This window comes from Mustela erminea, chromosome 9 (assembly GCF_009829155.1).
Source record: "Mustela erminea isolate mMusErm1 chromosome 9, mMusErm1.Pri, whole genome shotgun sequence".
NCBI lineage: Eukaryota > Metazoa > Chordata > Mammalia > Carnivora > Mustelidae > Mustela > Mustela erminea.
In genome coordinates, this window is record NC_045622.1 from 85,826,648 (window position 1) to 85,851,345 (window position 24,698).

The 24,698-nt window shown below is 52.7% G+C and overlaps 1 protein-coding gene across 2 annotated transcripts in view; it reads right to left on the bottom strand.

The window, feature by feature from the left end:
• The window catches only part of ABTB2 (ankyrin repeat and BTB domain containing 2), a 172,806-nt gene that overhangs the window by 34,094 nt on the left and 114,014 nt on the right, over positions 1-24,698 (bottom strand). For both annotated transcript variants that reach the window (XM_032356792.1, XM_032356793.1), the window contains exons 2-3: positions 12,111-12,257; positions 5,811-6,024 (exon numbers count right to left, since the gene is read on the bottom strand). In XM_032356792.1, coding sequence (XP_032212683.1) covers positions 5,811-6,024; positions 12,111-12,257 — 361 coding nt within the window. The remainder of the gene's footprint in view (positions 1-5,810; positions 6,025-12,110; positions 12,258-24,698) is intronic.

A 24,698-nucleotide genomic window follows, 5' to 3' on the forward strand; every position in this document is an offset into this window, starting at 1 on the left:
AGAACCGCATTTTAAGAAATGCCATTCGAGGTCAATGAAGACAGCTGACTCTGGGTGTCAAACACGTGTCTTCTCAACACGTTTCTGACTGTTACAATAATGAGGAAGGCGGCAGCTGCCACTTAATACATATTTTTTTAATACATATTTTTAATGAGCCAGCCACTAAGCTTAGTGTTTCAACAAATTATCTTGTTTACTGCTCGTGGCCATCGTACCTTTGCCATCTCCCCAGCGAGGAAACTGAGGCCCAGAACGATAAGCTGGCCGGCTGTACTGCTGGAAGGCAGCAGAGAGAACACCTCCGAGGGGACCCAAGAGGCTCCTGGAATCTATCTCCTCTTGGGTGGGGTCTGAAACCCCAGGGGTGGACTTTTAGGGGACTAAGGGCACCTGTGGTGGGTGGTGCCTTGGCTGGCTCCATCGCTTCCAAATTCTGTGCACATATTTGCTGGAAACTTCCTTGACTAGCTTGAACGGAGCAGCCAAGAGCTGGGCCAGACACGTGCCATCTTCCGCCAGGATCCTACCGGAACGAGGGTTTCGTCCTTGAAGCAGACCCTAGAGCCTCAGTAGACCTAGCATTCTGGGAACTGTGTCCTCAGATGACTATCAAACCAGCACTTTGGGGCCCCTGGTGCTGTCTTGGGGGGCAGAACCACAGACCAGACTGCTCCAGGCCTGGGCGTTGGCGTACATCTTGGTAGGAAGGCCACTCTTCCTAGCATCAAGGCAAGCAGAGTCGGCAGGGCTGCCCTGTGCCTTCTGTCCCCTTGCTCCCAGAGGGGTCCTGGTGCTGAGTGTGGAAGGCTGGGCTGAGGGCAAAGAAGCCAATCCCAGGAAGTCCCATGCCAGAGGACAGGGCCAGGACCTACCAGGCCACAACTAAGCCCTCTCCTTATCACAGTCCCGGCTCCTCCGCAGCTTCGTCCCGCCACCCGATTCCTTGTTGTCTACCACGCCACTCCTGTCTGTCTCCACTAGGGACCACACTCTCCCCTGCCTTGCAGTCTCCGCATGCTGCGCCCTCTGCCCAGTACAAGTGATCACGTTAATGATCATAGTTGCTCCTATCCGGCATTTACTGTGTTCCAGGTACTGTTCTAGAATGTTAGGAATGTGAACTCATTTAGACCTGTGAGGACTGCGTGTTGGTGGTCTGCAGAACCGAGCTTTGGAGGAACCTGCCCGCAAGGGCTCTACAGTCACTAAGCGGGAAGTCCGATCAGAAAGGCATGTGTTTGAAGAGCAGGGTCCTCCTCAGACAGGGCTCTGGCAGGCTGGACATCATGACACCAGATACTTCAGGCTCGGTCTCCCATCAGACTCTGGCTCAGCTCCCATGTTCCTCCTGGCTAAGCATCCTGTGCAGCAGCAGCCCCCAAGCCTTCGGAGTGTGCTTCCCTCCCCCAAGGGGCGCCAGGCAGGGCCGGGGAGAGGGAAGAGGCCAGGCTCCAGCAAACACGCCGGTCCATGGACAAGGGGCCTGCTGTCGTTCCTAGATTCCCAGCGAGTCCTCAAAGGCCTGGCATCCCTGTTGCTGCCGCCGTCAGATCACATACACCGGGGAATGCCACCTGCTGAGACCGGGCCCTCCAGCACCCGAGGTTTTGAAGCAGAAAATTGGTTTACCTTCCGTGTATCTCAGCCCCCTCTGCCCCTCGAACTATCTGTCTCCTTTCCAGCAATCTGCTGGCAAGCTGGCAGACCTCCCGCCACTCCTGTATGTCCGTGCCACCTTCCTGCCTGCTTCCCAGACACCTCGTCCCCACGAGGATGATGGCCAAGGAGGCATCTCCACCCAGGACACTCTTGCAGCGAGCTCGTCCCTCTGCCTCCAGGCACGACTAGCAAGGACCGCACTTAGCCAGATGGCTGTCCATTCTCCTCCAGACCTCGGGGGAAGGAGGCTCCCCCATCTCCATGGGCAACCCTGGATCTCTGACAGCAAGTTCTTTCACTTCTCAAGTGTGGGCTCAGGCGATGACATGCCCTGCAGGGCGGCAGCTGTGACCGCTCCTGCGTGTCAGACCCTGCCTCGTGTCTCGCCGGCACTGCGAGGCGGAGCTGCTAGCAGGAGAGGGGCCCCGGATGGGTGCGGGGAGTCCCCACAAGGGTGCAGGGAGTCCCCGCCTGTGAGGCTCTGCTGGGTGGCAAGAGATGGGTGCTGGGAACAGACAGGCAGGTAGGGGGCCAGGATGGCCCCGGGAGACCCACTCAGGTGCCTTGAGAGTTTGAGGACCAGGGCTAAGCATCTGGGCACGGCAGAGGGCGAGGGCTGTGAGGTTGGAGAGACCTGGTTCAAATCCCTGCCCGGCCACTTAGCAGCTGGGTGCCCCCTCCAGCCTCGAGCCCTCGCTGGTAAAACAGAGGTCATTCCAGCACCTACCCTGCTTATTCGTGGGGCACAAAAGAAACACAAGTAGGCGGAAAGGCCTTTTCGAAGGAAGAGCTGGCTACCTTCTGTGTCTTATCTCACCTCATCCTCCCCGCTTTCCAGGTGAGGCGTCTGGAATGTGGAGGGGCCTGTGTGGGAGGTTGGACCAGAGTCAAGGCCTCACCCCAAAGCCTGGGCTCCAGTGCTCAACTGTCCCTCGCAAAGCCGCCCCCCTACCCACCGCGGCTCCTGTTTCTGCCGCTCCCTCCTCCCAGCACCTCCCCTCCCGCACCCCGAGCAGGAGGCTCCGGGGAGACGGCCCTTCCCGGGAGATACTAAAGCCCGACTGAGCGGGGCCAAGGCAGCACGTGACTCAGCAGGGAGGCCATGAGGAGCTTCACACAGAGGGAGGAACGCCTGTCCCAGCCTTTAGCAGCAGGAACGGGGTCACAGAGTGCCCCGTGGGAAGGAGGAAGGGCCATTTCCTCCAAGCAGAAATCTCTGAGCAGAGATGTGAATGACACCATCAATGTTACCGTGTGGCCAAACCCAAGCCACCACACCGGGCTCCTCAGCCCCTGTGAGCAAGGCAGTGGAAGACCCCTAAATCCCTGCAGACCTTGAAGACCACAGGCCCCGAGCCACCCAATCCCTGAACCAGAGGCCTCTGGGACCCCGTTCGGCCATCATACCGGAAATCAGAGGCTCTGGATTCTGGCTGGGTGGACTTGATCCCCTCACTCCTCATGTGGGACAGAGGCAGGAACTTCGAGAGTCAATAAAGTGGGGGTACAGGGGACGGAAAGAGACAGACAGCCCTCCCCAGACTCACAAAAGCAAAGCCCTTTCGCCCTAGAGCCAATTCTGGCCATTAGTGTGCACGGAGAGGAGGTTTCCCCAGAGCTCTGGCGAGGATGCCAGCATGGCGGTGCCATGAGGAGATGTGTGGCATTGCCTGCCATGGAACGAGAGCTTGGTGGCCCCAGGAAGGGGCAGCCAGGCTCGCTGGGGCCTGCCCCATCCAACGGAGTCCAAGCATGGCAGGATCCAAGCAGCCAGGAGCCGGGCCACCACACAGCTGTGAGGCTGTCTGCCAGCCTGGGTATTTTTAGGGTGTCCTCTTTTTCGTGCCCAAATCTGAAATGTCTGGATACTTTTTTCCTAATGGTGGTTCCAATTCCCCATGTATCTAATACTCATTTGAATGATTCATGGAAAAATGCCTTAGCTACCAATTCTTTTGTGCCACAGACAGTGTGGATTTTAAATAATGAGATATCTGCACACACACACACACACACACACACACACGTATAGTAGCTGAGCTACTACAATTGCGTCCAGACAACAACCCAAGTCATGCAGAAACTCTGTGGCTGTGCGTTAGAGCACTGGGGGTGGGGAGTTCTCCCAGGAGGAAAGCCAGAGGGCAGCCACAGAGACAGCCAAGGGGTTCTGGGCGTCACGGCTGCAGAGGAGCCCCTCCCTAGCCTGCCCCATGGCCCCATGGCCAATGGCCATGGTCACCACCAGAGGGCCAAGAGGCCTAGGCCACAGCAGTGGACCCAAAGAAGGTTTGTCATCTTCTCCCAGCCACCTGTGCTTCGGTGACGGGGTGTCGTCTAGCCCCCTGGGGACCTCACCAAACAACCAGCGAGTCCTCCCCACCCCTCACATGTTTTCCTTGCCCTTTCTTCTTCCCAGCCCACTCTGGAAACCACAACAATTTCTGCACAAAGCAGAAACAGCTGCGACTTAGGGCCTCTGCTCCTGTTCCCCCTTCCTGCCGGGTGCTTCCTTCAGGAAGCCTCCACCCGCTGCCTTCTTGCTCGGGGTCAGGCCCGGAGTGACTTACCTAGGCCCTGCATTCACCCTCCATCCCCAAGACAGTGACGATCTAATAATGACGCTGGTCATAATCACAGCAGTGGTATCCTTTACTGGGAGCCTACTATGTGTGTGTCCCTGGGCCACCGCTGCTTCATGCCTCTTGTCACACACACAGTCGTTCATGTATAGTGGTTGTGAGCAGAGCCTCTGTGGTCTTGGCAAGTCACCAAACCTCTCTCTGCCTCCACTTCTTCATCTGTCCACTGGGGCCGTGAAGCCCATGCGTTTCCTGAGGGCATACTCAAGAGCACACAGCTGGCAAGCACTCAGCACGGTGCCCAGCACCTCCTAAGTGCTCGGGAAGTGTTGATTGTCACGATTCAACCCTTACAATGGCTTCACTGCCACTGTTTACAGCAGAGGAGACTGAAGCTCAGGGAGGCCTGAAACCTTGCACAAAGTTCTCAGGGTCCATGAGCGCTGTTCGTGCCCAGCCTGGGCCACTGCATTCTCAATCTGCAATGTTGGCCATAGGTCCACAGGATATCCCCTATTTCCACGATGGCGGTTTTGAACGAGCTGGGACGCATCACACCTTTGTTTTTTGTGACTGTGGGGGCACCAGAGAAGTGGGCCTGGCTGCGGAGCAGGAGTGAGGACCACAAAGTTGATGAGATCCGACGCCTCTCCAAGGCAGCAGCCTGATGGGGTGGGGCTCCTTCCTCCTCCATGTGGCACAGAGCACTCCCCTGCCTGGGCAGTCTCCCTCTCTAGGGACTGCTGAGCAGGGGAATGCATGCCGACCGTGCTTTCTTGTTCAAGGGCAAGTCTTTCCCGGGACCTTCACACACCCAACCCTTGAGCCCCTGGACAGACCCTGCCAGGTAGCCATCTGGCCCACCAGGTGAGGATTATGCCAGCACATATGATGTTCTGGGTGAATCAGAAAAAAGCATCCTCTCCAGGAAGACAAATTTTATAAGCCAGCCCTGTGAGTAAGACTAGACAAGGCAACGAGACAAGGCAACCTGGTCTTCAGGCGGACATGACTCCGTGTTTGTCTCCCACTCGTGCCCCTCACTGGGTCCCCTTGTGCAGTGTAAAACCTTTACATCTGTGCTTCGCAGCCCTGTTGCCAGCCAGGAAGAGAGAGCAGCAGGCCTGGGTCCTGCGACTCTTCAACCACAAACCTACTAGAGGCACGATGCTCTCATCTGTGACTTGAATGGCTGGGGCAGGGCAAGCCTTAGGTCCCTTCCAACAGTGGGAACGTTGGCCTCACCCTGATCACAGGGCTGCCATTGACGGGGGGTCTGTTCCCAGCCAGACACTGTCCTTAGTGCTTCTCCTCAAAGCCCTCACTCACCCACTAGCACCTTCCAGGCAGCTGTGAATACCTGTGTTTATAAAGGGGTGCCTGAATGCCAGCGAGTCCAGGAAGCGAGTGTTAGAGCAGGAACACCCGAGACACAAGCCACAATCCATTCTGAGCCTCGACGACCCCAGGCCGCCCCCACCTGGGGGGAAGGGCATGACTGTAGGCCAGGGCCGGGCCCGTGTGGGCCACAGTCCACCCACGGAGCAGCCCCGGCAGGACCCTTACCGTTCGTTGTTCAGGGCCATCCTTGGGGGGTCCAGGTTGGGGTTCTCCATGGACTCCATCTGTGGACAGCGCAGGAAGTAGTAGAGCGTGTGGAGGGCGTCGGGGGACCAGGTGATGGGCTGGGGTGGCTGGCGGGCCTGGCGGGCGGGGCTGGAGCCCGGGCAGAGCGGCCGGCGGCCCTGCATGTGGTGCATGGCGCGGGATACCAGGTCACCTGCGGGGAGGGTGGCGGGGGTTGGGGGGAGAGAAGAAGTCTGAGGTCACCACCCCCATGCTTCCAAGGCTCCTCGTGGCTGCAGAGAAGCGGCTCCCCTGCAGTGGTGCCTAATTACTGTTTACCCCAGAGCCGGCAGGCGGAGGTGGGAACCGTCACCTAGACACGCAACAGCCATTTCGGTTTCCTTTCCCTGCCAGTCTCGCCGGAACTGCCGAGCCCCAGACTTGGCAGGGCCGGTCTGCTTCAGAACTTATGCTAATGTGGTTTCTCTTTCGACATCCTCCGCTCTCCACCACCCAGTGGGCCTTTCCCCAGCTCTTTGACGGAGGGAGTCCTGGCCTCTGACACGCAGCGCCCCGGGGTGCGGTGGCCCTCCCTCGTGTCATCCTGCACCAAGGCCAGGTGCTTCTGCGGGACAGGGCCCTCCATCTCCAATACATCAGGTTAGGTGACAGTGGCCACTGGCCCTGAGGGCTCACTGTGTGCGGAGTGTGCGGTTTCCCAGAAACGGGCTTCCATTCGATCCTTTTATAATAGTAACACTGGGGCCCAGTATTATCCCCATTTTACAGGTGAAGAAATGGAGGCTTATCTGGAAAACAAATCCTTAACTGACTCCCTACATTTCCCCAGTCACAGGGAGGCCACGGTGCAAAGAGCTTAACCAGCCAAAGTCCTGTGCCTAGTAAATGGTAGGGTCTAGATTTGTAGCAGGCCTCTTTGACTCCAAAGTCCATGAACTGAACTGTGACCCAGGCCTGACCCACTAATGTCTGTGGGGTCCTCGGGTCCCCATATCCTGCACGGGGTTAGTGCCCAAGTCAAGTTTTTTGAATATCCTAGTGGCCTGGGACAGGAAACGTCCCGTCATTGTGTGAGGCCACAATGCTGAGACAGGATGGGCCACACAGCCCCCTGCACCTGCGCGCCCCTGCCCCCTTCCATTCTCCATGGGCCTGAGAACTGACGGGGGCCTTGACCGGGGACCAGCTCCCCCCCAATGTGTGGCAGTTCCTTAGAGATGGCCCCTTCCAGAGAAAGCTTCTGGACAAGGCTGGCCCTAAGTCGAGAGAAACAGGCAGGTTTTCCTCTGATGAAGATCATTCGGGGAGTGGCAGAACCAGCTCATTTATTCAATTAACCTTTGTGATTTGGCCTCCGAGAGTCTGGTTCTCTGCTCCACAGAGTCCCCAGCACCCTGCACGGGGTCTGCTGCCTGACGGGCGCCCCCCAGACATTTACAAAATCAAGAGATCTCCTCACACAATCATTTCACTTTAAAATACAGCTTCTGGGGGCAGCTGGGTGATTCAGTGGGTTAAGCTTCTGCCTTCAGCTCAGGTCATGATCCCAGGGTCCTGGGATCGAGCCCCACATGGGGCTCTCTGCTCAACAGAGAGCCTGCCTCCACTTCTCTCTCAGCCTGCCTCTCTGCCTACTTGTGATCTCTGTCAAATAAATAAATAATATCTTTAAAAAAAATAAAATAAAATACAGCTTCTGGTGGGGCTCAATTTGAGTCCATTAGCGGCCAGGTTCTCCTAGGAGAGCCTCAGCGATGGTGTCTGGCTTCCAAGCGGGGAAAATGACACCCCTGGAACTGGAGATCTCCACTGGGAAAGAGACCTCCACGCCTCCCTCCCCTTCCTCTCTCCACACCTGACTCTGCTCGTCCCTGCGATTGTAGCCCAGCTGGGGGGTACCTCGTGACTTACGGACACCTGGCTCCCATCCCCAAGACTGATTTAATTGGTCTGGGCAGGACCTGGGCATCCTCTTTTGTAGATGTTCCTGCGGTGAATCTCGTGTCCAGTGAGCTTATGGACTCGCCAGGTTAACGGACGAGAGCCCAGATTCCAGAGTCAGACACGCCTGGCTTCCAGTCAGGGCTCTGCTATTTCCAGTGAGGGGCCTTATAGAAGTTTCTCATCAGTGCCTCTCTTTCCTCATCTGTACAATGAGATCTACCTATCTAACCTCAGAATCGTGAGGATTCAAATAAATAATAAGTGTGAGGCACTTAACATCATGCTTGGCACAGAGTACTTGGTACAGATGAATTACACCATTATCATTGCTGTCCTAGGACTATTACTCCTCTATCCTCCAGGCCGCCTGCCGCAGGGCTCTCCCTTCCACGGTTCTTTTCCACGCAGTCAAGCCTTACCCCACATTTCCCACCACAGGCAGGACGGGAGGAGTCTGAGCCCGGAGTCTGAGCCCGGAGATGCCAGGTCCCACCCCGCCCTCGGGCTCCCGGGTGGCAGAAACTGCTGTGGACAATCGCCAGGCCGACCCGCCCCCTAGCAGCTAGTTGTGCAGCTAAGTTGGCTGCCACCAGCTGAAACCTGGCTTCCATTTCTCCAGGTCAAAATGGCATAACTTTTGGCAGCATCGCAGGACCACAAGGAGGAGAAGTGAGAGAGTCCCCGATAGCATCATCAAAGAGAGACCTTGTGGCAACACTTCAAAGGCTTGACAAGGTAGAAGCCATTATCGTTAATTATGTTTATGATCGTTTTATTGTTCTTGGTGTAGAACCCTTTTGGCAGCACATTTCCAGCCAGAATCAAGGAATAAATGGAAGGGACCCTGAAGCATTCCCTGAAAGGAAGCCGGGTACAGAGAGAGGCTTTCCAAAGATTTGGGCCAGGGAAGGGGGGTGGGGACCACAAAGGAGGCAGAATGGCCGCTGTAGAGGCAAGTCCCCAGCCTCTCGGCTCCGGGCTCTGGGCCCAGCTGTGTGCCGTTGGTCTCTCAGATCAAGAAGCAGATGCCCGCAGACAACTATGAGGAGGCGCAGAAAACTCAGACTGCTCGGCAGCCCCCCTTACGGCCAAAGCCAACCCCTCGCCCTAGGTGTTCTCCCCAGGGAAGACCTTCCTCCCTGCTACCTCATATCTTCTAGGCTCGAGAGATGGGAAAAATAGACTAGATCTCATCTAATCTCCACAGCCTCCCCGTGGGGGAGATATTTCCATTTTACAAACAAGGAAACAGGCTCGGAGAAGTTAAAGGACTTGTCCCGGCTGTACTAGTAAGTGAACCAGTCGGGACTCAGCCCGGGGACCCTGAATCCCAAATGTACGCTCTGGGTCATGGCTCCGTGAGAGTGTGGTCTGGGCCCTGGGACAGGGCTGCAAACTGTTTGTTACTGTTTGTCGCGGGGTCACAGCAAGCTAATTTTAGAAACTGAGAGCGACCTTTAGAAGAGTCTCATGGCGATTTGACAGAGTGATCTTTTGTCTCATCATTTTTAAAAAACTGGCTTGTGTGTTATGTCTTTGGTTTCATGTTTCCTGACATATGTTTTCTGTTCTATTTTTACAAAGGTTTCAGTCCGCAACAGGGTCACAGCACAGAATCCGGGCCCGTCACCCCAGCTGCCTGGCGATGCTGTGGCCCGGACTGGCCTGCACTCTTGCTTTCGTGCACGTGGGCGCCCAGAGCCGCTCCAGAAATGTCCTCGTACTTGAGAATCCGCTGATCCTAAGCGGGATGAAACCTAAGCCTGAAGCCCAGAAACGCCCACAAGGCACGGGAAAGTAAGCTGGCGCTGCTGGCTGATCAGGAGAGCCCCGGGGAGAGGCACCGTGGGCTTCTCATCTGTCCAAACTTCATTATGAGCCATCAAATAAAAACAGCAGGCAAGAGTCTGCAAGGTGACTCTGCCTTTGAGATGAGGCCTCTGCCGTCTGGCTCCCTTTACAAAGAAATGCTTAGTCTTGTTTACCTCGTATTCCCTCCCATTTACCTTTGCATGGGGAGAAAGGGACAGGGAAAAATACAAGTGCCTACATTCTCTGTGCAGTTGGGCCCGAGACAAGAGAGAAACTTCCAGGCAGGCCGGTCCTGGCTGGGTGCAGGGAGTTAATGCATGTTAAACCCACAGTAAACTTTTCGGTACGAGGAGCTCAGTGCCAAGTATCAGTGGCCTCATTAAGGTCTTTAGTCTCAGAGAGAAAATCTCCACTACCAGCCTCCACCTCTGTCTCCTCCCTCTCTCACTGTGGGTTAGCAAAAACCCTGGTTTCAGGGTGGGGAGGTGGGGCAACGTGGCTTGTGACCAGCCTCTTTGGTCGCCTGTGAAAAGATGCGAGAGAGGAATGCTTCTTCCCTTTGCCCCAAGGATCCACTGGGCCAGGATGTGGACTCACCCTAGGTGGGTTTTAGGAGGCAAACACTGGACAATACAGAACTCATTTCTTTACACACACACGGCATCAGGTACATTCTAATCATGGGAATACAATACAGCAAGAATAAAACAGAAAGTCTAGTCTCATGAAGCTGACATTCTAGTCAAGGGAGAGAGATGAAAGACCATTTACAAGTGAATCCATGATCCATTTTAAATGGTGTCTGTCCTTTGAATGAACTAAAGTTGTAAGGAGGGAGACCGAGGAATGAGAATGGGGGACTCATCTACACAGGGGATGCTCAGGGAAGGCCTAATAAGGTATCATTTGGGCAGAGGCTTGAAGAACATGAGATGAAGGACCAACATAGTTGGGTATGTGGAGGAAATGGTCACAGGCAGAGGGGAAAGCCAGTGCAAAGGCCCTGGGGAGGGAGGATCCTGGCCAGGACGCCAGGGTGGCGGGAGCACAGTCCATAAGAGAGGCGGAGTAGGCGATGAAGCCAAATCATATACTGGATTTGGGGGGGACATGGTGAGAATTGGGGATTTCAGTGAGTGAGCTGGGAAGCCATGGGAGGGTGGAGGGGACACTGAGCAGATGAGTGACTCAATGTAATTTGTGTTGACATGGCCCTAGATTGGGCTGAGTTGATAGAAGTGGAGGTGGCCAAAGGGGCAAACTAAAACTTGGGATATTTTTAGAAGGTAGAACCAATAGGGGCTGAACGATGACCAGCCCTTCCCTTGAGGAAAGTTTCTGAATGGCTCTCCCTTTGCCTGGTTGTGCACTATCCTGGGCACAGAGGCCGCCATGGTAAAAGGCAAAGGACCAGGCTCCAATCCTGATGTCAGCTATTAGAGATGCTGGTGTCTGGGCTGCTGGCCACATCTAGGAAGTCCACAGCCCCAGGCTAGTAGAAGGGTGGCCACTTGAGCCAGACATACCTAAGCCCACTTCCTACAGGGTGCTGGGGCAGCCGTGCACTAGCCCTGACTTCTGTGATGCCCACAGGAGACCGGGCTGGAAGTCCTGCCTTCTCATCCAGCCCTAGGATGAAGCTGCTCTGTGATCTTGAACCAGGCACTTTCTTTCCTGCTCTGGGAAGAGGGAGGAAGGGGGAGGGGAAGAAGGATGGAGGGAAGGTGCTGTGTCCTGAAGAAGCAAACGGGCCGCCATTCGCCATTCAGAAAGCTCCAGGACATCACAGACATGCGGAAGGGCTCGAGCAGAGTGAGACTGCACCTGTTTCCATACCACGAGTTCCGACCCCTGTGTAGTGTCCCCGCCCACCACTGGCCAGTCTCACGGGGCTGCCAGGCAGAACTAAGGAGGAGGAGTATACAGTCTGATTTCTTAAACAACTGGGACAATGAGCAAGAGATCGGGAGATGCACGCAATTCCCTGCCTAGCACTTTCCTTTAAGAGAAGCAGCTGCCAAACAGGAATGACCCAGTCTGAGGGGTTTCCAGCTGTGTTCCGCAGGGCCTGAGGTCCCAGGGGAGGCCCAGGTGGCCCTGCCATGGCTGTGGCACCCCAGCACAACTAATGTCAGCCAGAAGAGCTCTGCTTTGATCTCTCGTTTTCTACACTGAGATTTCCAGGGGTGCTTTAAGAACAAGTAGCAGGTGTAACTGCAGAGCGCGGCGGGCCGGGTGGGGGAAATGAATGAATGACTCGGGCTGGCTATAGCATGCCGAGCTGCATGACGATGCAAGCTCCCCCTGACCGCTGCCCTGCAGGAAGGGGGCGCAGACGCACTGGGGCGTCTGAGGGCCAGACTTATGTCCATGCTTACGGGCCACCCATTTGCAACCTCTGGCCTAGAAGGACCTGGCTTTCAGAGGCAGCATGAAGGAGGAGGAGGAGGCCAGAATCCAGAAGGGGAGCTCTTCCCTGACTTCTCCCTTAGAGCCAGCTAGACCAGGATGCACCGCACTTACTCAGCTCTGAGATGCTCCCCACGCAGGTGGCCAGGAGGGACTGCTCCAGCGTCCGGAGCTCCAGCTGCGCGTAGGCATCGGCTCGCTCGTCGTGGCCCAGGGACCCACCGTTGTAAGGACTGAAGTACGCGGGGAGGGAGAGGACACCTGTGTAGAAATGGGTAGACAGGTAAGTTCAGGAGGGAAGCAAGGGTCCACAGGCCCAGCCCTGCAGCTTCTGGTAGAGCGGGGTCGGTGGGGGAGGGAGGGTGGTGAGGCAAATGTCAAAGCTGCATTTGAGGGCATCTGAGTCCTACAGAAGCCAGAAGGGGGAGCAGCCCCCTTGGAGAGGTGGTTTCTGGGAGTTGCATGAGGAACTGGGCTGCCCAAGCTCCTAGGCCATAAAAGAATGCATTCACTCATTCACTTCCTCATTCACTGAATACTGAGTGTCTCCTCGGCCCAGGCCTTGCGCAACATTCAGGACACTAGGGGACAAAGAGACCTGGCTTTGCCTTCATGGACCTCAGAAGCTGTGAATGTCCACCGTGCCCATCCAAAGGGTGGGACCCCCCTACACCCCGAGTCCTCTCACTGCCTCATGCTGCTTCCGTTCCCACTTCTGCCAAGAAAGGGATGAGGACAAACCACAGAGAAAGGGACACGGTCTTCTCTGCTCCAAGAAGGGGATGCGTCCCAGGCACTGGCCAAGTCCAATTAATGTTTTTCATTAGCACTTCAGTGCTAGAGGGACAGAGCTGTCAGAATCAATCCCAGAGGGTGACAGCCTGTAAATTTCTCCAGCTCAATGTGGCTTCTTAGAAAGCACCAGAAAAGCAAAATCGGACCGGCTTAAAATTACATGTTTGTTCTTAAGAGCCCGTGGCCACAGAGATTCCCAGCCTTCGGCAACTGCTGTTTCTTTGGTCAATGCGTCTTTGTCTGACACCCCCATGAACTTATTATTATTATTACTTATTTATTTTTTTATTTTTTTAAAGAAAAACACCCACAGGAATTTAATCGGTCACTTTTGGGAAGACCTCTTAAAATTCCTTGAGATAGCTGGAGAGCCCCTGGGATGTGGCCAGATGCAGGGTAGAATCGCCTAACCTGCGCACAGAACTGTAATAAGGAAGGCGACCGCCAGGGACAGAGCCTTGGAGGTGGGACGTTGGGGTTCCTGATCCTGGCTCTGTCACTTAACCAGCCGTGCGATCTTGGGCCAGCGACTTCCCTTCTCTGTGCCTTGGGTTCCTTGTGCACTAGCTAAGGAGAAAGCAAGCACCTGGCTCATGGTGTAGCTGTGAGGACTAACTGGGCTGTGGGCGTCCGTGCCTGCATCAGCCGCGTTAACAAGGAAGGGCTCTGTCAGGAGCCTTCATCTCCATCACGAGCTTTACTCTTTCTACAAGGTTGGCACTGCTATCTCCAATTTAGATACTGGGGGACTTGACGTCCAGAGAGTTTGAGTCACTTGTTCAACTTAGTGACAGAGCCAGGAGCTGAATCTGGATGTGATGGGCTCGCAAATGGGTACACGTCTCCCCCAACTTGCAAGCACACATCCGAGGAGCACCCCGCTGAGGCCATCCCAGTGCGCGGGCTGATACTGCGCATTACCGCTGCGCAGTTCACCCAAGGAGTCCCCCACTGTATCCCACGGGGCAAACACACACAACAGTCGTCCTCTTTCCCAGACCCTGGCGGTGTTCTCTGCTGACAGTCCGCCCTGCTGTCCTTGCCTGGCCCCCCCCGACCCCGCCTCCTCCGTGCTGCCTCACTGCCCCCCTCCCACCGAATCCCATCACCCCTCCTGTGTGGCGGTGGCCCCTCCTATCACATCTGGTGCTGACATGGTGAGGCAGGGCATCAAAGCACTGTTTCCAGTGGGAGAAGGAGGAAAGCATGGTGGGGATCCTCCTGCCCCCCAGCCCTGTGCCCCGAGGCAGAAACTCTCCCTGATGGCTGAGTACCCAAACACATTAGGAAGACCTGACTCTGAGCATTAAAACAAGTAAAACAAAAGAGAATTCGGTCCCCCCAACACACACACACACACACACACACACACACGCACGCACGCACGCACACATGTTCCAACCCATAACACGAACATTTGGGAGAGTTTCCACACATCCATGGGTCCTGTGCAGGCTCTGCTCCCCCTCCCTTCTTCATTATTAATCTGCAGAAACAACACTGGGGACATGTGGATCAAATTTACAGTGCTTAGGGCAAGGGAATAGGAAATTCAGCTGATTTGTCAAAGGATTCCCAGAGAGAAATATTATGTCAATGGATCCAGTAACAGGAGCCGGGAGGTCCATTAATAATAGTTCCCATTTTCCTAGTCATCGCCCACCATAGGGGCTTTCACTTAATATTGTGGCAAAAGTAATTATGAACCTATTATTAATAATAATAATGGATGGCATCATAGCTTTTGCATAGTGCCTCTTGTTTTTAAGAGACATTCAGCATTGAGCAACATGTTCTCCCAGCGTGAGAGGCAGGGCACTCACTGTCAGTAACGGCCATGGCCGGCTATCACTGAGGGCTTCTCGTGTGCTGGCCTCTGTAATAATCCCCCAAACTGCAGGATGCACTCTGCGCCCATCTCGCAGATGGGGAAACCAAGGCCGCCAGAAGACTCGTCCAAAGTTACTGATGGGCAGACACTACTGGGTCTAGAATTTCAATCTCTTGGCTCCCAAAATGCTGAAAGGAAATGATGCCCTGACTGCGGCCACCTCATCCTTTAAATGGCCCCAGGAGATTTGCAAGAAGAGGGGTTCCGTTCTGCATGAGCCTGGGGTTTGACAGGAGGAAAGAGAAACTACGACATAGAAATGGGACTTTCCTTTTAATGGGTCCCCAGGCACTTCCTGCCAAGGATCCCTGGAGGTCTCCCGTGGAAGTCTGCAAGACAGAAGCTGTCCCCTTATTCCCTTGATCTTTCCAGAATGTAGCTCTACAACTTGGGTTCCACATTTGCCCCTACGAAAGCCTTTTTTTATGTCAATCTGAAATTCACAGAAGCTGTTCCTCAGCAGCTCTCACTGGAGATGGGAAATCTTTACGTCCTCTCAACACCTCCTTCTTTGTCCCACACGCACTCCCAGCCTTATGACAAGGCCTGTCCAGCACAAGGCCATTCTGGAAAAAGAGATGTCACACCACACACACACACACACACACATGCACGCACACATACACCCCAAAAGAAAAGAAAGAGCGTCTCTCTCCTTTTTTTTCCATTTTTGTAAAATCTTTGGGAAAAATTGTTTGTTTCCATCCGGATCAAAAAGCAAGCAAGTTGGACTGTTTCCCTTGATGAGTTAATAAGGACATCCCTGATCATTCCCTGTTGTACTCCTTGAAAGTGACGGAGAAAACCCTCACGCATCACTCCCTCGTTCCTGCGATGGGCCCTACGGAGTCGGAAGCAGTAGGAAGCAGTCACCCTTTACCCCCTCGCCTGTACAAGGAGCATCTCTCTTCAGACACTGTTCCCCTCGAATGTGCTCTGGCTGCATGTGAAGCTCTGCATTCCTCAATCTATACACAGAACCGTCACCTGCCCTCACTCAATTTTGCTCAGTCTGGTTGCCCAACTCCCGAATCTCCGAGCTCATTATCTCATTCCCCAAAGCCGCAGCCGCCTCCTCCCTTTTTCCCTCCTGAGCACAGTGCCACATCCGCCCAGTTGCACAAGGACAGCCCGTGAGTCACCCCTATCAAGCCTCCCTCTCCTCCTCCACCCACCTGATCCATGGATCAAGGGCAAGCCTCACTGCTTTGACCACCTGGGTGTCTCAGAACCCCACCGCTGCCAGGACCCCAGCCCAGGCCACTCCCTTCCCCCAGCAGACACTCACCTGTCTCCTCCTTCCAGTCTTGTCCGTCCCTGCTGTCCCTTACTCAGCTCAGTACTCCTCCTCACTTCCACTCGGTACTCTTCAGTGACTCCCCACCGCCCCCCAACAGGGGCAAATACCCTTCCACAGCTAACAATGGAGCATTTTCTTTCTCTGAAATTTAGGGACCAGCTCTGTTCCACCGGTGAATGGGGGAAATCCCCAGCACCGCCCAGGAATTCACGGGAGTCAAGAAGCCTACGCGTATCTGATCCCTGTGTCTCCAAGAGTTTTGTGAGTTTGGTCTCTTGGCTCTGCGCCAGCCCTGGGCTCGGAAAAGCAACACTTTCTACCCAAGAGATTCTTCGCCGGTGCCCAGAGAGGGCGCCACTGAGTCAAGTGGGAAAGCCACTGAGCCTAGGCTGGGAACCTGCCTCCTTGCTGGCGGTTGCCAACCAGGAATCAGCCTGGGTTTCAGTTCCCCGGGGTGCCAGCTCCTGCAAGCAAGCGGCCAGCCCGAAGCAGATGGACAGCACACGGGGCTGACAAACCAGACTTTCAGTGCTAAAGCTTTTCAGAAGCAGGGCTCAGGCCAAAGGCCAAATCCATGGGGATGTCATTCTCTTCTCTATGAAACACTGGGGTAGCGTCCTGGCTTCTCGAGCCTTCTCTGGCACGGACCCTGCGCTCCGGCTGGCCTGTGTGCTCCAGCACTGATGCAGAGCGCTCAAAACCTTCTCCCTGCCTCAGTTCCACTACCTAACTTGCCAAGTGTCCACAGCGGGAACAAATAGACCCTGTGATTACCACTTCCCATGGTTTGATTTCCCCCACTGCCATCTTACCCCCTCCCCAGTACACACACGCACAACTTTAAATGTAAAGAAGATGTCTTTTTTGTGAGAAAACTGGATAGATTTATGGTTCAGCTTTTCTGACCAGTCATCAAAAAACCATCAAGACTGTAATATAACCATACCCCACCCCAACTCAAGAAGTGATTATCAGCCCTCTCCCCAGACTTGTAAATGGCCTTTCCAGGACACGTGACTACAGTGGGCCCAGATCCCCGGCAATCCTGCGTCTCCCACCCCTGCTCGAGACGCTCCCCACTGGATGGGACCCTCCAGCAACTGGCTCAGGGAGGCTCCTTTGTGAAGGCAGCAAAGGCCACTGCCCGTCTCCTGTTTCTTTAAAATGAAAACCGGGATGCTGAGGATTACTCTTTTATTACCCGTGTGAGGAAACTTGGCAGGGTATATTCTGCTGGTTTTCTTAGGAGCTGGAAGCTTGGGTGGGGTTCAGTCCATAAGCTTCTGAAAATAAAAATTATATTGCCCCACTGAATGGTTTCCAAATAGCCTGTATAATCCAACACTTTTTACTTTTTAAAAAAGTGTTTCCATTCTCTGATCTGGAATTTTATATAGAGCACGTTTAATGCCCAGTGTTGGATATTAGTCATACTGAAACAAAGTGCTGAAAAGTTAAAGCATGACTAGTTTTCGGAGAGACCCAAATGGAGCACAAGGACAGGCAGTTCTAGAAAAACGTCACTGAGTGGTACTTCTCCTGACATTCTGAGTCCAAGAAAAGGTTGGGGGTGGGTGTTGAGGCAGGGTTGGGGGGGTGGGGAAGGTGGGAAGGAAATAGGAAGGAAAAACCTGGCAAACTGTCCATCATTCATGTAAAACTGATTCATCAAGAATAATGGAAAGCTCATTTAACTCTTGGCCAGAAGCCATCTGAAGATGTGACCATAATGCCATGGGGCTCGAGAGTTCAAGCCGGAGAAGAGAGCCCGGGGGAGACTGGAGTGTGGTCTGAGTTTGGGAAGCAGGTTTTAACCATGGGTTAATCATGAGTGGAGGGGCGCCTGGTGGCTCAGTCGGTTAAGCATCCGACTCTTGATTTCAGCTTGGGTCACGATCATAGGCTTATGAGACTGAGCCCCATATCAGGCTCTGCACTGGGCACGGAGCCTGCTTGATTCTCTCTCCCCCCCTCCCCACTCCAAAAAAAAAAAAAACCCAATAATAATGAATAGAAATGGGCTACCCCAGAGTGAGTAGTACTCTAAGCCAGGAATGGGATGAACCCCAGCATCTGAACCCACACAAAGGCCCCAGCAGGGGTCTTATTACTAGTAGCAGGTAGCTAATCCTATTACCAGTACCACTGAGGGACATGGATGATTAGACGGCCCGGTCACTAGGCTAAGGTCACAAAGCTAGAAAATGGCAATAGTGGGATTCAGAACCAGCCGGTCCGACACTGGAATCCACACGGGTCACTGCCACGGCACCCCCTCCCAGGTGGGGCTCTCCCCATTCAAGCCCAGGGACAGACACTTGCTTCTGTGCACACCGCTCCTGTTAGCAGTGTGCTTTCCCTTTTTCAGGGTCAGGAAATTAAAAGCCAACAGTGTTGCTCTGGTTCGCACCTGACTCTAAGTTATCGGAACACCAATGGCCAAAGACGGTCATCCGGTTCGGTCAGGCCCAGGGGACTAGGAGCTCACTGTGGAACAGTGAAACAATAATGCACATTTATGACTGCCCAGGAGCCAGGGGCCAGAGAAGCCAGGGCAAGATCAAAGGCGGCTCAAGTACAACGTGTTCATTGCCAGCATCCCCAATTCTCTTTAAAAAGATGATTAAAAAGAAAATGAGTAAAGGCAAAGCTCACCATGAATTCTGGGCTGGAATTCAGCTCCCTCTGGAACCCGTGACCGTCGTGGGCCTGCTGGCAGAGGACCTGCTTGGGGCGCTGGCCTCGGGACTGCCTCCTTCCCCTCCAGCTGGCAGCAGCATCTCTGACCTCAGGGCTGACTCACCCAATTCTCAGGGGACTCCAAAGGGGGCCACCATAAAACAATGACAGCCCGACAAAGTAAGGTGGGGGGTAACTCCGGAATCTCCCTGAGGAATGCTGGCTCCCTGGCATCCTGGTTGCTTGTTTCATTAAGTTACCGATCAGTTCTGTCCTAGACCTAGAGGATGAGTGCTGGGAGCCTCGTAAAAGAACAAACTAGTAGAGATCACAGATTGCTGCTTAATTTGGGGGGAGTAAAAAACCTCATAAAACACAGTCTTTTCATTGCCATTTCTCCTCTTTGCAAGAGAGTGAAATTAAAGCCAGAGTAACCAAGCAGATCAATTTCAGGAAATTAAACCTAAAGGTGAACTCTGGAAAAACCAGCAATAGTCACAACATCAGGCAGTATGGGGCAGAAAACTCACAGTGACCTACTGAGCTTTTTCCCCTGGAAAAACATCTCCATGGTGTTTAGAGTACTTTTAAAGAGATTCTGGGTGGCCTCTCTGCAAAGCATTGATGTAACACATCAAGAACTTGAGTGACCAGGAAGCATGAATCTTGGAACTGCTGCTTCTTAAAAAAAGAAGCCGTCACATGATCGTGGTCCTTTGTCAAATGCTGTCCTTGACCCACACCGGGTGAGCACACGAATTCCTGTGAGCCAAGGCCAAGAGAGAGCTACTTTTGTATAAAGGCAACACATTCAGTATGTCTGTGGGTACACACAGTCATCACCCGAAAATATCAGCTTTTCCCCCCATCAGAGCACATGTTCACCCAGGTAAGAGTGGTTCTCTCTATAGTCTCTTTAAAAATGTTTTGAACCACCATGCTGTCTAATTTTTTTTTTTTTTTACAATGCATAAGATCTATTAGCATAGTAAAATGTGATTATTATAAGGGAAATGGGGAGCGGGGAGAGAGAGAGAGCCTTAGAGAATGAGGAAGGTGACCAGTGCTTCTTCTGAGCAAAGGAATAGCCATAACTTCAAATATGGTAGAAAATTAGTTATCAGAAATTAAATATTTATATAAGAAAACAAGCAAACGTTAAAAAGAAAAATACTATAATCTAGTTACCTGTAAGGAGCACAGAATGGAGGTCATCAATCATAAAAGATAGTTGCTGATTTTTAAAAAGTATTTATTTATTTGAGAGAGAGAGGTAGTGCACACGAGCAGGGGTGGGGCAGAGGGAGAGGGAGAGGGAGAAGCAGGCTTCCCGCTGAGCAGGGAGCCCAATGCAGGCTTGATCTGAGGACCCTGGGATTGGACCTGAGCCGAAGGCCGACACTTAACTGATAGAGCCACCCAGGCTTCCCTAGATAGTTATTTCTGCATGGGAGAATTTAAGATGAATTCTTTTTTCTATTAATCTTCATACTTTTTTCCTACGGATTAAATAAATAATGACCACATGTATTTTAATAATTTAATAATAAATTTTAATTTAGTAAAGATAAAAACCATTATTATAACCACTGTGAACTCACGGAGCTAAAAAAAAAAAAAGTAAATAAAAGGAAAACCTGTTTGTTTTATAGAATTATTACTACCAAAAAAAAAAAAAAAAAGGTAAGAAGGAAGGATATTCCTTTTGGAAGAAGTCCAGGCAGAAACCGTTCTACATTGTTAATGAGGAAGTTACGATTTTGACTGCATGCTTCATTCTAAGAATCTGCCCTCTGAGAGCCAGCGCCTTTGCCTGGCCAGGCAGTCGTGACTCTGGGTGGCTCAGGGGCTGTGTCACCATCCAGACTCATGGGGCATCCTGATAACCTGTCCCAGCTGTGTACCCACTGCACCGAGCCTATGTGAACATGACGCAGCCCTTCCGGTGGCCCAGACCTCCTGCTCCACCATGACGGGTGCAGGCTGCAGTGTGCTGGTAACCAAGGACAGGGACAGCCAGGACAATCTTCACACCATGTGACCAGAATCACCAACTGAGAAAAGTAGCCTGGTGCTACCAGCATCAGTGTGGGGGTCCCAGTGGGCAACCAGGGGCGGGAGAAGAGGCAAAACTCGGCCCAGGTCCGGTTCCTGAGCCACATCTCCTGCTAGGGAGGAGTGCTGCCAGGAGGAAAGCAAGGGGAGCAGACAAGTCTTCAAGAGTCAGCCTGGAGGAGAGGAGAGGAATAAATAAGCCAAGCACCTAAAACACACACACGAGTCACCCCTTGGGGGAGTTAAAAAAGAGGCAACTATCACAAGGTCCAGGGCAGATGGCCAAAGCATTTATTAACAGATCATGAGTCCATTAGTCAGAAATTTACTGCACTAGAGTTCTAACGAATATAACCTGCTTCAGTCGGCTTTGGGTCCCATTCCAAAGGCTTTTGACTGTTAGATTCTCTAGATGATTTAATAGCATGAGTCAGAGAGAAGAGGGATTAAAATCCAGCTCTGAATCTTATTAGCTGTGTGACCTTGGACTAGTTACTTAACATCTCTGAGCCTCAATGTGCTCATCTGTGTAAAAGGCTGGATAGCTCCTAGCTCACAGGATTGAGGATTAAAAGAGGTTAAGCGAGCATTTGGCAAAATGCCCGACACATATAAGTGCGTAGTAAGTTCCCAGGCCAATGGCTTTGGAATAAAACCATCAGATACCATAGTAAAGTACCACCATTAGGAGGAAGGGATGGACCTGAAGCCAATCTATCCCATTATTTTTCCAAAGACCACTGTGGTCTATGTGGATAAAAAATCATGCTTTACTCATGAAAGATGGGTTATTTATTCTGCCTTCGTTCACTTACTCAATTATACAACATTATTGTATATTATTATTGGTATTATACAATATTATATTGTATATATTATCTATATATATATAACATTATATATTCATGACCTAATCATGCACCAGAAGTAGCTATGCTCTGGGGATAGAAAAGTGAACAGAGAAGGTCCCTATCCTTGATGTTTGCAGTCAAGGGAAGGAGGGCAGATGGTGTACCTACCAACCAGGTCAATATTGTGTGGAGAGGGCTACAGTCAGCACAATAAGCCCAGAGGAAGGGTGTCCAAGCCAGACCATCCAGGGCTAGTGGTCAAGGAAGGCTTCCTGGAGGAAGGGATATCTCAGCTGATGACGAGTACATGCCGGTCTGATGAAAGGGTTGGGAGGGTCTTCCAAGGAGAAGAAAAGCCTATTTAGGGTCTGGGGCCGGGGTAGGTTGGGGAGACGCCCGATGGGACTGGTCATGAAGTTGTGTTTGCAGAGCAAGGACATTTCTGCACGAGAGTTTGTGTTTATTTGCAGGAGCCTGGGGGCTGGCTAACAGAGATGTTGCCCTCTCTCCACCCACCCCTGGAGCCAGTATTAATCCAAAGGTTTGCAAACTAAACAGTCAGAGAGTAAATATTTTGGGCTTCGCAGGTCTCTTGGGCTTCGCAGGTCTCAGTCGCAACTGCTCAACATGGCCTGTGTACTGCGCACACACTCTGCGCAAACAAATGTGCATGGCCGCGTTCCATGTATGAAACAATAAACACGGATTTGCATGTCATCTCATCTTCATGTGTCATGACATAGTCTTCTTCTAATGAACTTTTTCCAACCATTTAAAAATGTAAAACTCGGGGTGCCTGGGTGGCTCAGTGGGTTGAGCCACTGCCTTCGGCTCGGGTCATGATCTCAGGGTCCTGGGATCGAGCCCTGCATCGGGCTCTCTGCTCAGCAGGGAGCCTGCTTCCTCCTCTCTCTCTGCCTGCCTCTCTGCCTGCTTGTGATCTCTGTCTGTCAAAAAATAAATAAAATCTTTAAAAAAAAAAAAAAAGTAAAACTCATTCTGAGTTTATGGGCCCTATGGAAACAGGGGTCAGGTGGAATGTGGCTCTGAGCCCAGGCCTGGGGATGCCTGTAGAGAGATGCCTGGAGGGACCTAGAGGGGGAGGGGAGAGCCATGGGCAGAAAGTGACTGGCCTTGGGGGAGGGGCCTCGGGAGTAAGAGGGCACTACTCGCCAGAGTCCAAAGGGCTGCAGCTCTGTCCTGAGGGCAGTGTGGACACACTGAAGAGGTTCAGGCTGTTGAGTGAGGCGGTCATCCGCCCATTTTGACAGAGAAATCAAGCAGTGCCATGGGAACGGCCAGGAGCGAGCCCTGGACCAGAACCCTCAGCAGGCTGCCAGCACCACCTTCTCGGCCGCGGGACTTCTCGGTCCCAGACCCAGCCTGATCGCTGCCCAGGCTCTCACCACGACAAAGTCCCGCATCTCTTTCAGCTTCTGTGTTAAGCGCTTCGACGTCAAAGACAGAGGTAGCAGATGGTACTTTTTGCAACTAGAATTCAGCAAGGTACCATTTTTATGGCCAAATAAGTGAAAACTGTATTTAACGACCTTTAAAATTGGTGATATTCCTAGGTCAACCTGAAGCAGTCAGCACGTTTCAATCTATCAGGCGCAAAAAGGTAACTCACAAAGAATGGGACAGTTTTTACAAGACGTGCCTTGAAATCTGGGTCCAAACAAAGTTACCCTAATGCTGAGTGCGTTGGGGACACCAGGGCCCAGAGGCCGTGGTACCCCCTTCGTTAGTCATACAGAGCACACACACACACACACACACACACACACACACACCCCACACACGTGGAGAAACAGCTGCTTGCAAGCAGTTAAATCCTGGAACAGAGAACACATTCTCTAAGGCCCTGGGACCCTCTGTGTCAAGGTTAACTGATGGCTTCAAATTTGAAATAAATATCTGAGCAGGCTGTGGAAATTTTAGCATGGTGCTATTCCCATGATTCATTCACTTATGCAAATATCCCTTGCGTGCCCATTAATTACCCTGAACTTGGCACTAGGAATACAGAGGTGAATAGACTCAGGATCTTGCTCTAGAGGAGAGGAAAAATATGTAGACAAATAATTAAAAGGCAGTAGGATACGTGGGGGGGCGGGGAGGGGAGGTCTGGAGTCCATGCAGAAGTTTGGACCAAGTCTGAAGAGAGGGCTTTTGCTATGTGCTGTTATGAGCTAAGGAGGAAAAATAACAGGATGTTTCAGAAAGCCCCCACTTACTCCAAGACCCCAAAGGGATGTTACAGACTTTATGAGAAGCAAAGAGCCCCTGGTCGACCCATGGCCGAGCAGCCTCATGCAATACCAGAGTGGGCTGAAGAGCATGGAGGAGGTACAGGGAAGGAGGCTCATTTCTAGAAAGAAGGTCTCTACAGAGTTGCTCATTTCTGGGCTGAGGACGTCCAAACCTCCCTTGGCCACTCCCAGATTCTTGAAGGACACCATGATCTCTCCCTACTAAGATGTATGAAAATAGTCACCGGATGCTGGAAACCGTGCCAACGCTCTCAGGGACCTACTTGATGCTGTTCCTTCTTTCTAGCAGAATACCAGAACTATTCTGTCCGGAATAGTCACCTACTCTGAGCCCCAAGGGATGCTTCCTTGGCCTTCCTATAGCCGTGCAACACGGTTTTATGGAACATAAACTCAAGACTTCAGGGGTTTTGGAAAAAGTTACTTTTCCCAACCTAAGGGGACAGGCCACCCAGCTGGCAGAACTTCTGCTTTTCTGCCGACCTCCAATGTGACACACAATCCAAAGAAGGTGCAGCGGCAGCCACTGTGCAGTCAGGAGGCCGGCCGCCTGTGGAGCACCGTCCAGGGCCCACGGTCCTGCAGTGGTGGGGGTGGGGCTGCAGGAAGGGACAGGAGCAAGATGAGAACCAATGCACTCAGGATGGCAGAGCAGAAGGTTCCAAGAGCCTAGGTCTGTGACAGCCTCACCAAGCAGCTTACTACCAGCAGGAACAGCCAGTCTTTGAATATTTTACCCGCTGCAGTAACAAAGTTGCACAGGTTGGGTGGCTTACAGAAAGCTGTTTTCTCACAACCAGGGAGGCCAGAAGTGCAAGACCAGGTGCTGGCAAGGCTGTTTTCTCCTGAGGCTTCCTT